This window comes from Drosophila erecta, unplaced genomic scaffold (genome assembly GCF_003286155.1).
Source record: "Drosophila erecta strain 14021-0224.00,06,07 unplaced genomic scaffold, DereRS2 tig00000279-arrow-arrow-pilon, whole genome shotgun sequence".
Taxonomy (NCBI): Eukaryota; Metazoa; Arthropoda; class Insecta; order Diptera; family Drosophilidae; genus Drosophila; species Drosophila erecta.
The window spans coordinates 1,281,696-1,302,382 of NW_020825216.1; the positions used below are offsets into that span (position 1 = coordinate 1,281,696).

Sequence of the window (20,687 nt, forward strand, 5' to 3'; positions counted from 1 at the left end):
CTTTTCTGCCTCAATTTATTTTAATTTGCCATTTGCAGTTTGTCTTTCCACTTGATGGACTGGCGAAAATCCGACGATCGTCGCCTCTGTTTTTTATATATATTTGTTATCTCTGTTAGAGCAGTTCATAAATATGGCCATATAATTGGAATCAATGCTGAGTTTCGCGTTTTTCAGCCAGCACGGATGGTTGGGCAAATTGTTTGCCAATCTACGATCGGAATGAAGTAACTATTATATTAACAAGCCATGGGATGGACAATGTGAGTGCCTTTCGATCCAGTCGTCCAATATTTTGGCATTACAACACGGCCTCTATATTACATGTCCATATGATTTGGCAACAAATTAAATTGGATGGTGATTAGAAACGGATTCATGACCCAGCAATTAACTATCCAGTAAATTGAATTATGATTAAGACAATGCCAGGGTTTTGTCAAAATGAATTGAATGGTGAGATATAGACAATTATTATTATTGTACTGGTGTATCACAAACAATTATCATCAATCAATTAACCCAGCTTTGCTCATCCGATTTCACTGACTTTTTAGCAACAGTTCGCTAACTATTAGAAAACAAACTTTTTGGAAAATGGTAAAGGAAAGTGCTTTTCTCCAAACGGATCGGCTGTTATCTTTTCGAGACTTTTTCGAACAGCTCCCACAGAAGTTCGCTGGTTAATCCATAGTCCAGTTATGGCCATTCAATCGAAACCATTTGGTTTGTCATCATACATTTGTTTACGATATTTTCTGGGTCAGTCCGGGCCAGCTTTGTTTTGTATCGGCCCATAGGAAAGGCATTTTAGCACAACAGAACACAGATAAAAAATAAAAAGATGCAGCTATCGAAGCTTAAACTTGGTCAAATCGAAGGCGGCAAAAAGGCCAAAAGAATTCGACACGAGAGCGCGCTGCGTGGTGCCGTTACCGCACATTCGTAACAACTAACGACTGAAAACTAAAAGCTAAAAACTGAAAACTAACTTGCCTGAAACTGGCCAATGCAATCTGGTCAAAATGGAAAAGAGCCAACTGGCCATTTCACTCCCAGCCGAGCAGAACAGAGAGCGCCAGAGCGGCTTTAAGCCAAGCCAAAAGCCAAGACCAACACCAACACCAACTGAGCGGAGTGAAAACTGAAATCTCTTGGCCAAGCCGAGCGTAAAGCCCCTCTGGAGAAAGAGAAAGAGCGGGAAAGTCTTTCTCCGGCTGCGATTCCCATTCCCCGCTGAGCTAACTGTTCCGACTGCTCTTCGGCCACTCCAAACTCCTCTCCACATCTGCCACTCGGATTGGTCAGATGGGTCAGTCTGACTGGGCAGCTTTGGCGTTTAACGAGTTTTCACGCATAAAATGAATTGAATTAAGAAACAACTTCAAACAGCAAAGAGCTGAAGAGGAATAAGGGGGAGAGTTGGAGGGAAAATGGAAAACATTTTGTTGATCAAACAAAATCTGAATGCACAACGCGTGGCGGAAATACCCTGGGGCAGATTGTTTAAAGAAAGTTAGTTCCTAGCTTAGCATTTTAGATTTTAGAATGACTAAAGGGGCATCAAGCCATATATTTATTTTATTTAATTAAAATTACACACAAAATGCACTTCAAATAAACGTTTCAATGAGTGGCGTAATTAATGATTTCGTCAAATATTTATAAAGAAATTGGAAAATTGCTTACCAACATCTCCTTTAACTTTGATTGGCGAAAAGTGCATACCCGTTTCAAGTGTCAAACAAAAAGAGAAAAGAAAAGCAAGCACTACACTGGAGCTCCATTCGAGTGATAGACGTGCGCCAACTATGAATATCAACCATGCGCAGATCATGCTTATATGGCGCTGGAATCTCGCTGGAGCCACTGAGACCCACTGAGCTTCAAGGCGGCCGAAAAGAAAACCGAACCAGATAACTTCCAATATAAAAATTCCTACAGCAAAGACATGCGACCAAGGACATAGCTGACTTAAACTCATTACTTTTAGACATTTGTTTAAATGGGGAATTTTTCATAACAGCTTCTTCATCACTCTTTTATGATTTTCAAAAAAACATCAAAATTTGCGAAAAATGGCAAAAAATTAGAATTTCCATTTTTGAATACAGGTCGATAGGAAATTTTGTTACGAATTCAACGGGGTATGACATTCTAGTTTTGGACAACTACTTTTATTGCTATCGCAAAAATTCTGATTATTTTTAACGAAAAAAAAATGTTGTCAGAAATCGGATATTTTCAATCGGGGTTTTCGCCATAACTTAGCCAAAAAAGAAGGCACAGCTAAAATGAAGACTGTTTTGTGCTGCTAATAAACCCAGCTAACTATGCCTATCACTACTTTTATGATTTTCGGGAAATAAAATTTTAACAATTTTTCACATTTTTTATAAGGGGTACCCCCATCAAAATTTGCGAAAAATGGCAAAAAATTAGAATTTCCATTTTTGAATACAGGTCGATAGGAAATTTTGTTACGAATTCAACGGGGTATGACATTCTAGTTTTGGACAACTACTTTTATTGCTATCGCAAAAATTCTGATTATTTTTAACGAAAAAAAATCATAAAAAAAATGTTGTCAAAAATCAGATATTTTCAATCGGGGTTTTCGCCATAACTTTGCCAAAAAAGAAGTTACAGCTAAAATGCAGACTGTTTTGTGCTGCTAATAAACCCAGCTAACTATGCCCATCACTACTTTTATGATTTTCGAGAAATCAAATTTTAACAATTTTTCACATTTTTTATAAGGGGTACCCCCATCAAAATTTGCGAAAAATGGCAAAAAATTAGAATTTTTAATTTTGAATACAGGTCGATAGGAAATTTTGTTACGAATTCAACGGGGTATGACATTCTAGGTTTGGACAACTATTTTTATTGCTATCGCAAAAAAACTGATTATTTTTATCAAAAAAAAATCGAAAAAAAAATTTGTTGTCAGAAATCGGATATTTTCAATCGGGGTTTTCGCCATAACTTAGCCAAAAAAGAAGGCACAGCTAAAATGAAGACTGTTTTGTGCTGCTAATAAACCCAGCTAACTATGCCTATCACTACTTTTATGATTTTCGGGAAATAAAATTTTAACAATTTTTCACATTTTTTATAAGGGGTACCCCCATCAAAATTTGCGAAAAATGGCAAAAAATTAGAATTTCCATTTTTGAATACAGGTCGATAGGAAATTTTGTTACGAATTCAACGGGGTATGACATTCTAGGTTTGGACAACTACTTTTATTGCTATCGCAAAAAAATTGATTATTTTTATCAAAAAAAATCGAAAAAAAAATTTTGTCAAATATCGGATATTTTTCAAACGGGGTTTTCGCCATAACTTGGCCAAAAAAGAAGGCACAGCTAAAATGAAGACTGTTTTGTGCTGGTAATAAACCCAGCTAACTATGTCTATCACTACTTTTATGATTTTCGGAAAATCAAATTTTAACAAATTTTCACATTTTTTATAAGGGGTACCCCCATCAAAATTTGCGAAAAATGGCAAAAAATTAGAATTTCCATTTTTGAATACAGGTCGATAGGAAATTTTGTAACGAATTCAACGGGGTATGACATTCTAGGTTTGGACAACTACTTTTATTGGTATCGCAAAAATACTGAATACTTTTTATAAAAAAAAGAACTGAAAATTTGCGAAAGATTGAAACCTTCTAAAAAAAATCCTCAGACCATCTTTTAAATTTTTACGTTTAACATACAGATTATTTCTGAGCGGAAAATATGGCTCCAAGCCTATTGAAAAAATTATAACATTTAGAGGCATCATAACATGCGATACTGGTCTTCAAAGTCAATCGTTTTTATGCTTGAGGTGATATTATAGCTTTGTCTGCGCGATATAAAAGTAACACTTTGAAATTGCCCAGCTGCCATATTATTATCTTGAGGCCGTAAAAACATTAGCAGTTTCATTAAGGCCACGTTATAATGACCGATGCCTGCAATTATTCACGCAATTAATGCAATTATTTTTCTATTTACGTGAAGTAAAGTGGCATACAAAATAAGTGGTGTACAAAATAATTGCTATGCCAAAATTTGCAATTGGTGCAAGACATTATTTCTATGATTTATCTATAACTATCAATGTCAACATATGTATCTGCTGAAGTCAATTAGCAAATAACAATAGACCTTATGTTCATAAAAAATATGTATTTATGTGATAATGATAAGCCTTTTTGTTGTGTTCGATTTGAAAGGAAATAATGCATATATAATATATATATCGTAGCAAATATAATTCTTGCTGCCAACTTTCAAACATCCGAGCTTGTTTTGCGAGCTTTGAATGCTGAAAACTTGTGAATGATTGAGAAATATTTCTTGCATACTTTTGGTTGGCAAAAAACAAATAATATGAACTACAAAATATCTTACAGATTCGTAAGTATTCCATAAGATGTCTGCTGAATAAATCGCACTCACCTTGCGGAATTCCTGGACAAAACTGGTGACCATCGACTGGATGGCGGCGGCGCGGGCTGCATGGAGTGCCAGGTGCTTTCCATTCCTAAGATTGAGCTGCAGTGCAGCAGGACGCGGCAGGGTGACAGCACTCTGGATTTCGCCAAAGGAGATGGCCTGCACCACGATCAGGTAGTCGGCATCGCGACGAGCCAGGTAGAGTCCACTGTGGGAGACGCCCATGATGCTGACGTCGGGATAGAGGGGTGCTCCTTGTACGGCGAACAGTCGTGCAAAATACAGGGGCCAATCGCGAGCCATGTCCACCAGATGCCGCTTGACCAGGGCACGCACCTGTCCTCCATTTCCTCCACCGCCGGCTCCCGATCCATTTCGATTGGAGAGCGTGTCCACACTCACGCCATGCCCGTGCAGCATGTTCAGGGCGGAGCTCTTCTCCTGCGGCGTAATCCGCAGGCAGGGAGTCACCCCGAAGACATCGCCCAGCACCTGGGCGAAGAGCAGGTCCAGCGCCACCGGAGGACCGATGGGCTCATGGGGCTGGAAGACCTCCTTGCGCACGCGCAGCTTCCACGGCACCCGGTTGTAGGTCAGGCAGGCGCTGCTGCCCACTGAGCCCGATCCCATCAGCACGCCGGAGACCACGCCCAATCCCGGGCTGGTCGATGAGGGCGGCGGCACCGGAGCCGGCACAATAACGGGCGGCGGCGTGGTCATGTGCATCGAGTCCAGCTCCTCGCGCATCCCGGAGCTGGCCGAGCTCTTGCGCTTCCGCTCGTGCTCGTACTTCTGGGCCATGTGGGTGCGGAAGGTGGCCAAGCCGCCGGCGCGGTCCTCCCTGCGATGGCCGCCGGTGGTGTCCATGCTGGCCTGGATCACACGCGGCGGCGCCGGCTGGTAGACCTTATGGCTTTCCCGCTCCCGCTCCACTTGACGGATCTCGTAGAGACGCTCGCGTTCACGCTCCCGCTTTTCGCGCTCCTTTTCGCTGCCACTGCCGGAGGCGGGTCCCTCCACCTCCGCCCTATCCCACACCGACTCCGAGTAATCCTCCCGATCGCGACTCCTGCTTCGGCTGCGGGATCTCTCCCGCTCCGCCTGCTCCCAGGCAGCCACCGCCGGCGAGGAGGAGGCCGAATGGTCCTCCAGATGCAGATGGTGGCTGCTGATCATCTGCTGCTGACGCACTGCACCGAATGTGTCGCGCTCCTGGCGCTGAATGAAGGCGGGCACATGCTCCTTGACCACCTGACTGCTCGAGGTGCGATAGTCGGGTTCCGGTTCGGGACTCCTAGCCGTCGGCGGACTCTGCGGCGCCGGCGGCGGCGCGGGTGGCGCCATTGTGGGCGGTCTGATAGGTGGCGGCGGCGCCGGCACACTTGGAGCCGGCGGCAGCAGCACTCCCGGCCAGCCGCCCGACGGCGGTGCCGGTGGCGGCGATAGCTTGCCCTCCATCCGCTCGATCTGTGTGCGCACCGTGGCATGGGAATCGACTACTCCACCAGGGCCAGAATTTCCACCAGTCACGCTGGCAAAGAGTCCACCCAGCTGCTGCTGCAGCATTAGCTTCCGCGTGTCCTCCAGCTTGGCCGGAGCTCTTTGCTCCGACTTGGTGGAAACGGTTGATCTCACCGAATGGCCAGCAGTTACTTGCTCCAGCCGCTGACGCATCTCGGAACTGAGCTTGAGCTTGCCCACACTGCCCGGCGGCGGACGGTCCGCTCCGATCTCGAAGCTTTTCTTGGCCAGCTTAGTGGTGACCACACTCTGCATCGGCTGTCCCGCATCCTGGGCATCGCGGTCCCTGTCCCTGTTACTCACCGCCGACGTGGTTGTCGTCGTGGTGGTCTCCAGTCGGATGCTGCTCCTCATTAGCTGGCCACTCATGGGCGGCGGCGTGGGACTCTCGATCTCGAACTCCTCCCACTCGATGGCCGTGGCCGAGGCACCACGTGCTCCAGGACCTGACTCCATCAGCCCGCCATTGCTGGTCATCTGGTGATGCTGAGCCTGTGGCGTCGTCTTGCGCTGGTGCTGGCGCATTTTGAAGGCGAAGAAGTCCTCCTCGGTCTGGAACTGGGGCTCATCCTGGGGCGGCGGCCAGCGCCACTTGCCGATCCGCACGGTCTTGGCCCTGCCGTAGGGATCCAGGAAGTGCCGCGTCTCCGAGGGATCCTTGCACTCCAGCGGCGGCGGCATTGGCGGCGGTGGTGGTGGTGGCGGTGGCTGCAATGACTCCATCACTACCAAGCTACTCCGGGTGGCCTTCAGGCGCATGGGCGATTGCGGTGGCGGTGGCGAGATGGACAGGCTGCTCAAGATCGGAGGAGCCGGTGGCGGCGAGGTGGAGTTGTTGGCTGCCGCCGCTGCCGCCTGCTGACTGAGCAGCGTCTGGAGAGCTTGGTTCTGGGCCAGCAGCTGCTGCTGGATCTGCAGGTTCTGGGCCATCGCCGACTGCAGGAAGGCGCGCTGCACCTGCTGCTGATACAGCGCTGGACCCGACTCCGTCTCGCCGGGTAGCTGCATCAGCTGGTGGAGCAGCGGATCGGCTCCATTACTGTCTGGGCTGCCGCCTCCGCGGATGCTAGCTGCTAGCTGCTCCTTGCTGGTCAGTTTGTCCAGTGCCTCGGCTACTGGAATAGGTTCAAAGAGCTCATTAATGTAGTCATCTAGGTCCTCGATTTCCGATTCCTCATGCCTCTCCTCGGGATTACTGGCCGCTCGTCCACCCTTAATGATAACCGCCAACTGGTCCTTGCTGGCCAGCTTGTCCAAGCTCCCAACCAGTGGTATCGGCTGGAATATGTCGTTGATGTACTCATCCAAGTCATCGATCTCCGATTCCGATTCCTCTTCATTTTCCAGCTCATAGCAGCCACCGCGGATGCTCGCTGCCAAGGATCTGGCATCAGACAGCTCATCCAAGGAACCATCCAGCACTGGACTGAATAGATCGTCCAGGAACTGATCCACGTCGGATGCCTGCGATGGCACCCTTACCCTCCTCACATGGGAAGCCAGCGATGGAGCCTCACTCGTATCGGACATGGCCGAGGATCTGGTCGCGTACTCGGCCTTGTCTGCATATTTACTGGAGTGCGAGCCATGCGAGGCAGCGTGGGATCGGCGTCCTGCGTGCTGGGACTTCTGATAGCGCGGACCCGTGTCCTTGCCGACTGGAGCCAGCCGCTCCGCCGAGTGGTAGCGGTCGTTCAGGCGACTCTCCGAGAGACCCAGTGTGTGCAGCGGCTCCTGGGAATCGCAATCCGTTGGCACGGGAACAATATCCCCGGCGAGCAGGTCGTCCAGTGACTTGGAACGCGACTTGGCCTGACTTGGACTCGATCCCTGACCCGGTCCCGGGCTGGGCTCACGTTCAAAGTAGCGTTCATTGAGCGCCGAGCTTCTGGAGAGCAGCTCCCTGCTGCTCCTTCGCTCCCGCGGAACATCCTCCTTGCCACTGGAAGTGGGTGGCGCTGGTGGCGGAACCGCTGGACGTTTAACAGCATCCGGCAAAGTGGTTCTGGCAAACTTGGCGCCGGAACGCAATAGATCGCTTCTGGGCGCGGGAAAAGCGGGGCACAGCTCCTTCTCCGCAATCAAATCCATCACATAGTCCAGTCCACAGCTGTCGGTGAGCTGCTGGCCATCATCCAGCACCAGGGTCCAGCCACGACTGGCCACGCCCAAAGAGGAAACAGCTAAGGCTGCGGCCTCCTCGCAACTGGTCCACGAATCGACGGCCACCGTTTGACTGGCCTCATCGGGCAGAGTAAGCGGTAGTGCCATGTCGCATCCCCTCGTCCAGGCACGCCACTCCAGCCAGGCGGGCACGAAGCTTCGACAGGCGCCACCACCCAAAGCGCCGCTCGATGAGCCACCGCCCTGCTGGCGGAGCAACTGGCGCAGAAGAAGCGGACGCAGTGACTCCGGAGCCTCGTCGTCCACGAATCGCATCAGATACTTGCTGAAGGCGGCACTGGGCTGGAAGCAGCACAGACACTGCCCCAAAAGTTGCCACAGTCGAGTTGCCTCCGTGGAGCTGGGCGGCAGGCCATGTACTTGGTTGCACAACTGCACCAGGATCTCATCCCGCAGTCCTCTGGAGCTCAGAGCCTTGTGCACTATGTAGTCGGCCAATAGCTTTTCCTTGGCGCCCTCCAGCGCCTTATCGTTGCTCCAGCGCAGGATGAGCTTAAACACGGCCAGTGCATCCTGGAAGTCTTGATCCCTCGAGGCAGCTCTGGTCAGCAGGGGAGCAGTGATGGGCTCCCTCCGCGGCTGCAATCTCAAGCCATTGCAGTAGACGCTGCTGAACTTTCCGAAGGAGAACTGACCCAGGTCCTCGGGCAGTTGAACTGCCGACGACGGCGGACCGGGCACAGTGCCCAGTACCTTGACCAGATGGCGATCGCCGTGCGGCGGTGACCAGCCCTGCAGCTTGGAGTAGATGAATGCCAATTCGGCCGGTATGTCCAGGTAGCTCAGCTGGCTTCTCTCCAGGACGGCCTGCTTGGCCTCCCGTGCCTCGCGAGCTCGCTGAGCTGCCTCCCGGGCCTCCTGCCTGCGTCGGTGATCGGACCGCAGTTGTTGCACCCTTCTCCTGGCCTGACGTCCTCGCCACAGTCGTTGGGCAGTGAGCGCTCCCTTGCGCAGCCGCTCGTAGCGCTGCTGTGCCCTCTGACCTCGCCAGCGGGACTGGAGACGGGTGGCGGCCGCCTGGCGCCGCGCCAGCTGCCGGCGGACAAGCATGCCACGCACATGCCGCTGGACACTGACCGCCGCCCGGCGCAGGCGCTCTGTACGTCCACTTTCGAGCGCCCGATGGAGCGCCTCGCGCAGGAAAACCCTTGTGGCTCCCAACTGATAGTCCGGACCTTCCACGCCAGTTCGCGGCATGGCCTCCAGCAGAGCTCGGCACAGCTCCCGGTAGGGCGTGCCTCTGGCCAGAGGCGATGGCAGCAGATGACGATAGCGCTCCACAAAGTGCTGGAAGCGCAAGCGCACCGGATAGCCACGCTGCCGGATCTGAATGGTGTCCAGCATGCCCAAGTATCGAAGTTGCTGCAGCACACACGGCATATCCATGCGGAGGGCGTGCTTCTCCTGATTCGGCTTGATGCAGCGGACGAACCAGGGATGACACCTGCCCATCGATTGGAGCAGCTGCTGCAGTGAGTCCGCAAATCGGGCTGCTACCGTTGGTGTGCGCGGCTTCATCGTGACGAATCTTCCATTGCTGCCCTTTGGCAGAGTCTTTCCGGCGTCTCTCTGGGCACGCAGCTGCTTGGTCAACTCGCCCACCAGGGGCAAGCGGCTGGAGGCCAAAAGCTCCAGTACGTCACCCCTCAGCGCATCGCGATTCTTGTCCAGGAAGCCGTCCACGCAGTACCACACCTGTCCCGCATAGTGGGTCACCCCAAACTCCTGGGCACCGATCCGCGGACGAGCGTATAGCTCGCTGAGCGCATGGTTGTAGTGGCACTTCTCCAGGAAACTCAGATCGGTGGCACGCGGGAAATTGGATTCGTCGTCTAGCAGGTGGCAAATTCCCACCGGCTTCTTGGCCAGCAGATGGATCACGGGCAGATTGTCGTCCCAGGCCAGCGGAGTCCACTCCAGACGCTCGCGGGCATACTCCGCCTGCTCCAGCTTGAAGACATGCTTATTGAAGTACAGCTGCAGGTTCTCGTTGGCATAGTTGATGCACAGCTGCTCAAAGCTGTTCTCCGCCAAATCCTCGAACCCGAAGATGTCCAGGATGCTGATGCGGTGGGCATCGTGGGTGCCGCCCTTCTGCACAATGGAGTTGATGCGAGAGACCAGCCAATTGAAGAGTCCCGCGTAGAGAGCCTTGGCGAAGGCGTCTCGGGCATCCAATGCCTGATCGATGCCCAGTGGCGTGTGCAGCCGTTCCGCTCGAGCTTCGGTGGTGCGACTGGTCAATGCCCGATGCAGTCCCTCCGCACTAATGTGCAGCAGGTGGGCGGCCCACTTGATCTCTGCATCGGAGCCGACCTCCACGCCCTCCTGTCCGTGCCTCAATTGCCGGCGATGGAAGTAGACATTTCCCAGATGAAGTACGGCCGCCAGGACACGCACGATGCCCTCTCGCTCGCCCTCGGAGACGCCGAGAACCTGCATGGCTCCTTGCAGGGACTCCCAGTCCACTCGGCCACTGGCGCAGTCGGTGGCGCCCTGGTTCAGATAGAAGTACTTGTCCGCCTCCAGCAGACCGTACTTGGATCGCTCCGTTTCGGACAGTCCGCCTAGGAGTTCGTAGAACACGTGGTAGTTGCGTTCGCCCGGCGCCTGCGTAACGATACGCGACTTCTCCAGCAGGTACTGCGTAATCTTGGCGCCCACGATGGCGCCGCTCTTGAAGTACACCTCCAGATACTTTCCGAACCGCGAACTATTGTCGTTCCGAGCGGTGCGGGCATTGCCAAAGGCCTCCAGCAGCGGAGCAGCCTCCAGGATCTGCTCGGTGATGACTGCCGAGGCGGATCCACCGCCGGGCACCACGGCCGCCAGGTACTGCATCACCAGCTTAGTGGATTCCGTTTTGCCAGAGCCACTCTCTCCGGAGATGACCACCACCTGCGGTGATGGTAGTGCTGCATGCGCGGCCGCTCCGATGGCGAACAGATGCGGCGGCAGGGATCCCAGTGGTCGGCCGGCATACTGCTTGGCCACCTCCAAGCCATAGGCATCTGGGAACATCTTGTAGGGATTCACCGCGATCAGGATGCTGCCGGCGAATGTGTAGATCAGACCCTTGTCGTAACGCAGGCGAAGGTTCCACAGCAGCGACGCCTCGTGCAGATCGTCCAGCAGGGTCATGTCCTCCACACCGCTGCTGCCCAGATCCTGGCGAGCACGCAGGCTGCCCTCTCCTGGTTGCAGCGCGAATGTTTGTGGCTGCAATCGAAGAAGTGAGTTTAGCAACACTTAAAGCAAAATGAACCTTATGGCTAAGAAACCCCATGGAACACATCTCTCACATGGCGTGCTATCACATCGCTGCAGAGCGTGGACAGTCGCTTGACCACCTGGGGATATCGACACTTGAGGCGTCGCAGGCGACTGGCGGGCAGAGCCGGATGTTTGGCCGACAGATTGGGAAGATCCTCGAAATCCTCGAGGCTGGCGGGACGCTGACGACGCAGCACGTGCGGCGAGAGGAGTGCCAGTGAGGGCGACTGGGCAGGACTGGGAGTCACCGATCCTCCGCCGCCGCGTTGCCACGGCTCCAAATGGAAACGTACGATGCGCATCTATGGACGAACCCCGCTCTATGGGTCTCAACTCCCACGGTTCCCCCAACGAACTCGATTCTGGGCCACAAAATAGGCCCAACACGCCAATCCACAGCGAGATTAAAAGATCAAGAACTAGTATCACAAAAGACTCTTGTGGCCGAGGTCTCGAATGCAACTGAAAGGAATCGGAATCTGGCGGCTTCATTGCCACAATTTCCCCAAACGTTTCTAAAACGGTTTTCGCTGCATCCAAACACGTTCTTCAAAAACGATGGAGGATGGGGTTTCAGTATGGGTATGGGTATGGGTATGGGTTGCATGGTTATAGCAGACCGGATCACTTCGAACCCGGCCAGACCAGATGACACTCCTCTAGCTACCGACTACTTAGTAGTGTGGGCCACCAGAACGCCACAAAAAAATAATAATACGCAAGTGGAGGGAGGCGGAGAAGCGGAGAGGAAAGCAAAGAAGTGGAGAAAGAAGGAAAGAAAGAAGACACCCGATCGCATTGATATTGATGCAGTCTTCGATGGCCATTCAATTAGGGGCCAGTGTGTGGGACTTTCTCCCCGGGAAAAGAGAGGGCCAACCAGTTCAAGTTCGGTGGCTTGATGGGTTCTTGGGCACGTCTTCCAGTCTTCAGTCTCGAATCTTTGGGCTCCACTCTTCAGCTTGCAGGAGCTTCGTGTGGGGCAGGGGATATGGTCATCTGATAGCCGGTCAAAACAATGCCGTGAAATATCTTCTTCGGATCGCTGGGAATGCATTCGCCTCGGCAACTTCCCCATTCATATCAATCGGTGTGCGTATCAATGACAGTACCACATTATGTGTGTCAATTGAGGGAGGGATTGTACCGATTGTTCCTCAAATGATAACTAAAAAAATGCTTTTCAGAAACTTATCATTTAAAACATAGTATAATAAAAGGGATCTAATCCTTGTCACTAGGACAACAATTACAGTTTACCAACTAGAACTACTGATAGATACGTCGAGGAAAAAACCTACATAAATTCAAGTAATCAGCATTTAATTTATACGAGCAGTAAAAAATCTCGCAGATCCAAGAAACTGTTTTATTTGGTTCCAGGAGGCAAAATGCACTGGCCGATAATTGGTCCACTTCCACGATTCCGCCTTTAGAAGCGGACTCCCCTGGTCCCAGCAGCCGAACCCAAGCAACACATGTGCTACCAACTGGTTCTTCTTGCAACAGGATGCGAATCACATGTGGCAGGTTTTTCTGATTCTGGTACCGCTAGACCAAACATTACGAGTTTTGACCAAAGCGCAAAAGTGGTCATATTTGGTAAGAGAGAGAACAATAAAAGCATAGAGGAAGTTCGGTTTCGGTAAGGCTAGTCTTTTGAAATGCACCTGCTATTTGCAAAATAAAACACGCCGAGTGCTTTTTAAGTGCCCATTTGCTTTCTGCTCGCACCTAAAATAATAAAAAAAACATTTTGCTGCTGCAAAATAAGCGCATTTTTAAGCAGTGAAATCAGTCATTTGCCAAATGTTTTTCTACGCATAAAGAGTGTCTACAAAGGTTATCCACAAGCTTTGATTTTCACTTTTAACATCAAGGGAGCTAAAAGTCGACTGTTTGGACATGGGCACACCCTTTCCTACTTAGAGACCCAATAAGTTTCTCAGCCTGGGATTAAACAAATTTCATTTTATCACACAAAGTAATTCGAATTTTGTTCCACTGTGCCGCCAGTCGACGACTTGAAACTAATTGCCGTGAGTTCTCAATCTTGATGCCGCCAGCTCAGCAGCTCCACATCTCATAATTGCAGCGAGTGGCAGAAAGGAAAAAGGAAACGCTGCCGCTGGCAGCTGCAATTAGGTGCGTTGCACAGGTGGTACAGTCCACTGTACAGTGAGCACGCGTGCCGATGGCCGAAAAGAAATGCAATTGGGCAAAAGGTTCCGCTGCAACACACTGTTTGTGTTTTGTTTGCTCCATGGCTGCACAGCAAATCGGCACATAAATCCAAGTGAGCACATTCCATAAATTCCGAGACCCCAAAAAGAGCCCAACCTGCTAAACACTCGAGGGCAGCGCATGGAAACCGAAATAAATAAATATAAACAGTCTGGCAAACAGTTCATGTCGGGTGAAAATAGTGAAAAGCATTCAGGGGCCACGTCGAAACCGAAAACAAATTGAAAATTCAAACAGTGGGCTACGGAAACCGAACCAAAAACGAGACGATGGTGCAAACTCGCACCTTTTTACAGAGGGTGCGAAAATGCACTGGGAGAAATGGTTCCACGGACAAAATAAATCTAAATAGAATAGAAATCTAAAAAGAAATCTAAATAGTAATATAAATAGAAATCTAACTAGAAATCTAACTAGAAATCTAAATTAAAATCTAACTAGAAATCTAACTAGAAATCTAAATTGAAATCTAACTAAAAATCTAACTAGAAATCCAAGACTAATTTATAACATTTTATTGTAATTTACTCACCTTGCCTTTGATGAGCGCCTGAACAACGATCACCTGGGCAGCGCGGTGCACCTCCTGGATCTCGCCGGGAATGGGATGTCCCATGCCCGGATCGAACCAGACCAGATCACCCTCGGCCCAGTCCATGGCTCCGGTGGGTTAGCGTTCTCTGCTCTGGACTCACTATCCTGGGGTCAGGTCAGTGTGGAAACGATACTTTCCCGAACTTCTCCTGTGCTTCCTCTATAGTGCTGACGATCTGGTAAGCTCGCTGATGGGAGTGGTGCGGAATGGATGTGGTCTTCAAACCGGTTGATTCATTGCTGCAAGAAATATACGAAATGGGAATTTGCTAAGTACAATTTACAAATTTTCTCTCAACACACAAAAATTAGGGCGGTCGGGAAAAAATTCGTGTAATTACGCCGCCTTTCTATAAAATTCCTCGCTCTTTTGCATTATAAAATTGCTGCCCAGGCGGCTTATCAGACTTGTATCCCAACCCCATCGGTGTGATTTTGATGGGGATTTTGATCGTGAGCAGCGGTGACTGTTCGCAGTCAATGACGCGAAGGCCGCTTTATTAATGAAAGTACCGACTTTTCGTTTCTTCGCATCTATGTATGATGTATATATATATATTATTTTGTCTCTGTGGAAATGTTTGCCAACCGAGACCGAGGTGCAATGAAATGCAACGGCGGAGGAAAAAGAAAAAAACTACTAAGTCGTGAAGCGGTAACAATGACAGTAGCAACGTTTGCATCGTTGCAAAAGATCCGAGGGTAGTAAACTTATTAAATAAAACAGAAATTCACGAATTGGAAGACGCAGTGAAGGGACGTGCCAAATTGATTAAGCCACAGATCTCAATGATCATCATTGCACTGAGATAAAGTTAAACGTTGCATATTGGAATTGAAAAAGTCTTTAGGGCAAGCTCAGTTAGACAGATGCAAGTATTTAATTATTATATTTAATGAGTTCACTGTGCTCGAGGTAGTTCGTTATTTCGACTTTATGATAACAATCTCCACCAGAAGCAGTGCAATATTAAATAAAATCCAAATGCTCAAACATGACTCGCATTCGCAATTGGCCGTTCGAAACCAACCTCAACAAGATCCTATTAAAAGCAATTAATATGCCAGAATGCGTTTAAAATTATGATCGTTTACAAAAAAAAAACAGGGAACGCCAGCGAAAGAAGCATAAAACAATCAAGTTCATTAAGAAATTTCCAAAAAAGCAATATCGTAAAATATGAAATGCGAACGCCCAAAAAGCCCCGAGTGTATATGTAGGTTGGCCAAAAGAATATTAAGCAGATGCGGCAAGACCGAAAAAAAAGAATTGGGAAAGAATGTTATGCTGTTGTTGTTGCTTTGCCTTTGCCTTTGCCTTTTCTCAGGCAAAACTTTCACCTGATTTGCGGCAAATGCCTTTAGCACACACAGACATAAATATTTATGCCCAAAACAGCAGAAACATCAAATGAAAATAAAACAACGACGGCAGAAAGAGAGTGAAGTTGTCTCAATTTGATTTGATTCGAATTGATTCATGCAGTTGTGGCTTAAGTGAGTCAATCGGATTTGGATTTGTTAACTGGAAGTGGATTTGCAGCTGGAGTTGGAACTGAAGTTTGGGCCTGGCCCAGTAACGAATCTGTGTGATGCCAACTGGCCCGGCAAGTGCTCACGAATTAACAGAGTCAATAGAGGAACTTGTTTTTCGAGACGAGAAGGCTGGAGGGAGGCTGACACTTCGTCAGACATTTTCATTCAGCTTGCCGCTTCATAAGGCCAACACGTACGCACCAGCCCTCTCTTTCCGTCCAGCTTTTGGGGCAACATGCCATACACTGAGCGAAGTATGTAAAAAAACTGATATCAAAATAATAAGTAATCTTAATTATATAGAATATCTACTATACAGTATAATTGTATACAATTTAATTGCCACTTCGAGCCCACATTATCGCTTCTTAATTAATATTTTCTACTGTGTAACAATAACAAAAACAATGACTAAGGCAGCCAGCAAAAATCTTGGCTAGCTACGGGTTCGACCGCATTCCAATGCTAAGACGTCGCTGCCTGCAGTCCATGTTTAATGCTAAGGCAGCAACAAAGCCAAAACGGCAGCAAACGAAAATAGCAACAACAGCCTCGGCATTAACATCATGATTGTGCGACAGTGTGTGTGCGTGTGTGTGTTTGTATTCGTAATCAATGAGCAAATATCCAACGATGTGGAATAACAATCACAAGAATTTCATTTGCAACTAAGTGTTGGATAAGTGAAGCCAGGCTTTTGCGGCATGGGTTGGGCACTTCAAGTTGCCAACGGAAGTTGCGCAATGGAAGGCACTTGAATTGAGATTCATCTCTCGGTCAACATATTAATTTAAAGTATTCACAGGAAAAACAGATTTAGCAAAGCTAACCCGAAAAGCTGAGCAAAACAAATAGACTTTTGGAAATCACACAAGTTTGTTGCCTAAGTCTTCTGTTTTGCAGTGCCAGGACTGCACTCCAGCACAAAGGAAAAAAAAACTTTTAACTCGAATTATTATTAAACAAAAAAAAAACAAGACGCTACACAAGTTCGTTGCCTAAGTCTTTCCTTTTTCAGTGACTAAGAACCCAAAATTAATAACAAATTCCAAGGTTGGATAACAGACTTTTGTCACTTCCATCGCGACATGGAAAATATTTCTATAGCAACAGCGTTCCCATGAGACAAAATCGGATTCTTAAGCGATGTTTTGTTCGATTTCTAAAATGATTTGTTATCAGCTATGACACACACACACACACATATATATGAATGCCAGACCGCACCTGCTTAAATGTTAAGTTATGCATAAGTCAGGTGTTGCTGTGCTTGTGTATGCGTGGCTAAAATATGTGTTTCCAGTGTCTCGGCATCTAGTTTCTCGTAGTTTCGAGGGTATTGATACATTCTTGGCATAGCTGAGAAGTTGGAATGGCCCTAAAAAACAAGTGGCCAGGTGAAAATCAAGGAGCGGGGGCAGGAGGTGCGGCTTTGGCTGCCACGAAGTGAAACTCGATAGAGTGTTTTTGGCTTTGTTGTTTTATCTAAACAACACCTCAACATCTCGCACACGCACAGCCAAATACGATCTTTAATTATGTGGCTCTGGCTGTTTAATTTTACGTTTTCGTTTACGATTTCGATTTTGTTTTAATTGAGTCGGTTTGACGAACTGCAATTTGCAATTCGAGCTGCAATTAATTTCGGTTTACTTCGGTTTACTTTCAAGTTGCGTTTTTGTTACCCACTTAACACATTCGCTATTTGCTCGCAGCAATTATGCATTATTTATTGTTTACTGTTTTTATTTCATTTAAGTATATTGCTATTCGATATGCAAGTTGCTTTCGTTTTAGGTGCGTGTATTGTTGATTGAAAGATAAAGATAATGAAAAACTAATTATTGTTAAATCCACATGTCTTTGGGATGGGACAAGATCTACATTAAATACTTAAAAATGTTCAATCAAGAATAAATTATACATATAAACTGGAGCTGATGAACGATATGGGCTCAAAAAGGCCACATCCAATTTAATGGCCGCCAAGCTTTCGGTTTCTGGACTCACACAGATTCCCAAAGTGGATCTGGCATACCAAGCTGGCTTACAGAAAATTACCTCTCCGTATCTGGTTAAAAATCGTGGGGGAACATCCGCGCGATAATCTGCAATCCGCTGGCCTGTGGCTTCGCTAAAAATACCTGGCTAATTCAATTTGGACTGCAGTCCCGGGCTCGAAAAAAAATCTGCCATTCCCCACCCGGGCCCTGCCATTTCAATTAAACCCAACGGCGACGTCAACAACGTCTGGCTGCGACTGGCTGACTGACAGTTTGACTTATTGGCTAAAAGCTTTGGCCAAAAACAGTCAACAACAGCACGCACTGACCGCTCTTGACTAGGCTTGTCTAGGGAGTGACTAGTCATATATATTATTTTGCTGTTGTTGCAGTAAGCGGCTTAATTGCCCTGCTGCTGCTATTGCTGGTGTTCACTGTTCGTTCGTTCGTTTTTTTTCGGGCTGGACAAATAGAAAATTTTATGTAGAAAGAAGAAATATTTAGCAAGAAGTTGAAGTCGGCGCACGATTTCACTAGCACCAGGGCCAAAACCAAAACCAGAGTCAAGCCAAATGGTATAAGCCAAGTTCGAGCTAAAATGGCGACACACACAGACGCGTGCAGAGAGTAAGCCAAAAGGCCAATAAACCTTTGGTAAAAATGAAAAAAAAACAAAAAAACGCGCCATGTTGCCAGCTTTTGCTCATCGATCACAAACAACACACACATACACACAGAAAGACAAGCCCACAATACAGCAGATAACTTAATGCATGCAGAAAACAAAAAGGGAAATTTTCAAAAGTCTATGCCGGAGACAATTGAAAGTGGCGGTGCATAAAGTATTCTAACAATCAACTCAACTCAACTAAAATCGAATCAAATCGTTGGTGTCAGCCGAAGGAGTGCCGCTCGATTTGTTTTTAGCAATCGTTTTGCGACTATGCGTTGCTGCCGCACCCGCAACATTGGTGGCTGCAACAAGGGACGCCGAATACACTGAGAAAAAATACCCCTAAACTCAATTCAATTTCATATCCTCATAACCATATCAAAATACATCATAAAATACATCTTCTATTCGAATATGATACTTGAACTTCAAAGCTACTGTAGCTGTAATTTGATTTTGGCTTTTTGTGATTTTTTTTCGGTGTGCCACTACGGAGGCGAATGGAAGTGGGCGCCCTGGAGCTGGGAAACAGCTGCGTCTTGGGGGCGTTGCGGAATGTGAGGCAAGGCGGTTCGAGGCCAAAAAGGTACTGCAATACTTCAAAAGCAAATCTTAAGGAGGTGCCGCCGCCAAAGATGGGGCTTTGACTCCATGGGCGGCATATGTGTATGTAGGTTAAAAGATATTGGTTTGGTAGTCAAATAAATTTACTCGCAACATTTCGTTGCCAAGGAACAGATAACACAAAAACCCAAAAGCTGTATACCAAAACTAGTAAATATAGAAATATATGAAAACAAATTTTGTTTTGGCAGCCCATTTTTAAAATGTGCACCGAAAATACAATCATTTAGGCATACCCATAAAGTTCAAGTGCTTAACATCCATTACGCGACTTTCTCAAAACATAGCTCACAAAATTTAAGCACTGTATTTTCGATTTCATTAAGTTAAAACTAAGCAAAAGTTCCCAGGCGAAATTGATTTTTGATGCCTCCAATTATCGCATCATCCAAATCGATTAAAACTTAATAACAGTGTGTAGGGTTTCGACCAAAAAACGAAATCGATGACGACAACAAAAGAAGTATCTGTCCAAGATGATGACGAATATGCGGGAATTCGCCGCGAAAACCGCACGAAAATAAATTAATAAAAAACGTAAATTAAAAAATTTCACTCAATGGAGATCGGAGATCGTTTTTGTTGTTGCCTGTGTTGGCTGTGACTATTTTGTTTAAATAAAGTAAAAGTCAATTAACATCTTTGTCGCATTAGCATGAATGTGAGTGATTGTGTGAGCTGGCATCGGTGGTGGTGTTTGCTTTGGCTTTTGTTATGCATTTTTAGCATTTGTGGCTGTGGCTCGCTTTTTTCTTTGCCAGCGTCCCCAGCATGAAAATGAGCACGAAAGCGAAAAGCAAAAAAAATTATCGATAGCAAAGTGGGAAAAGTTTGCTCTAGGAATACCAGATACTCTTGTTAGCCGATTGGCAGTCAAAGGGCTTAAATACTGATTTCTCAAAGTTTCCCTAATAATAAGAATCGTTTATTGAATCGTTTCAAGCTGAGCAATGCTCCAGTCACATGGTAGCATATAAAACCCGTTCAAAAATCGTTCTCCCATAAAATCACTGAACTATGGCTTTTGGCCAAAGACCTTGATAAATTCTTAACGCTGACCCTTTTGGCGGTGCAATGGTGGAACCCTAATAAAATCACCCTCCGCCAGGGTATAAAACTATACCAGCGATAAGAAAACACGGCAAAGAGCTGGGAAAACAAAAGACTCAGGCAACGAACGCGAACTCGGGAGAGAGGCCAACTAAGAAGGGGAATAAAATGGGGGAGGTGGGGGGTCAGGGCGTTGTTGTACGGAAGTGGCACGCATACAACAACACAAGCACACGCACACAGGGATATACTCCAACACACAGAGACATTCGGACCTGGCCAAGTGGCCACTGCGGCATTCTTCGATGGCCGGAACCAGTTTTCTTTTGCTCCACCACCAATTTTTTTTGTTTTATAGCATTTGCGTCGATTTTTTCCTTTATTTTTTCTGGCTTTTTGCACGCCTAACTGTTTGCGATCGTATACCGTTGGCAGCGCAGCGTTCTTGGCTTCTTTTGGCTTGCCATGATTTGCCAAAACGTCGCCGATCGAAACCAAACGAAAGCCAAAGCCAAAAAGCGATACAAA

The 20,687-nt window shown here is 47.6% G+C and overlaps 1 protein-coding gene across 2 annotated transcripts in view; it reads right to left on the bottom strand.

The window, feature by feature from the left end:
* The window catches only part of LOC6551517 (unconventional myosin-XV), a 30,950-nt gene that overhangs the window by 8,610 nt on the left and 1,653 nt on the right, over positions 1-20,687 (bottom strand). Inside the window, exons 2-4 of one of the 2 annotated variants that reach the window (XM_026983037.1) lie at positions 14,212-14,513; positions 11,465-11,737; positions 4,461-11,381 (exon numbers count right to left, since the gene is read on the bottom strand). In XM_026983037.1, coding sequence (XP_026838838.1) covers positions 4,461-11,381; positions 11,465-11,737; positions 14,212-14,337 — 7,320 coding nt within the window. In that variant the 5' untranslated portion in view covers positions 14,338-14,513. The remainder of the gene's footprint in view (positions 1-4,460; positions 11,382-11,464; positions 11,738-14,211; positions 14,514-20,687) is intronic. The other variant, XM_001977149.3, reaches the window with a different exon arrangement.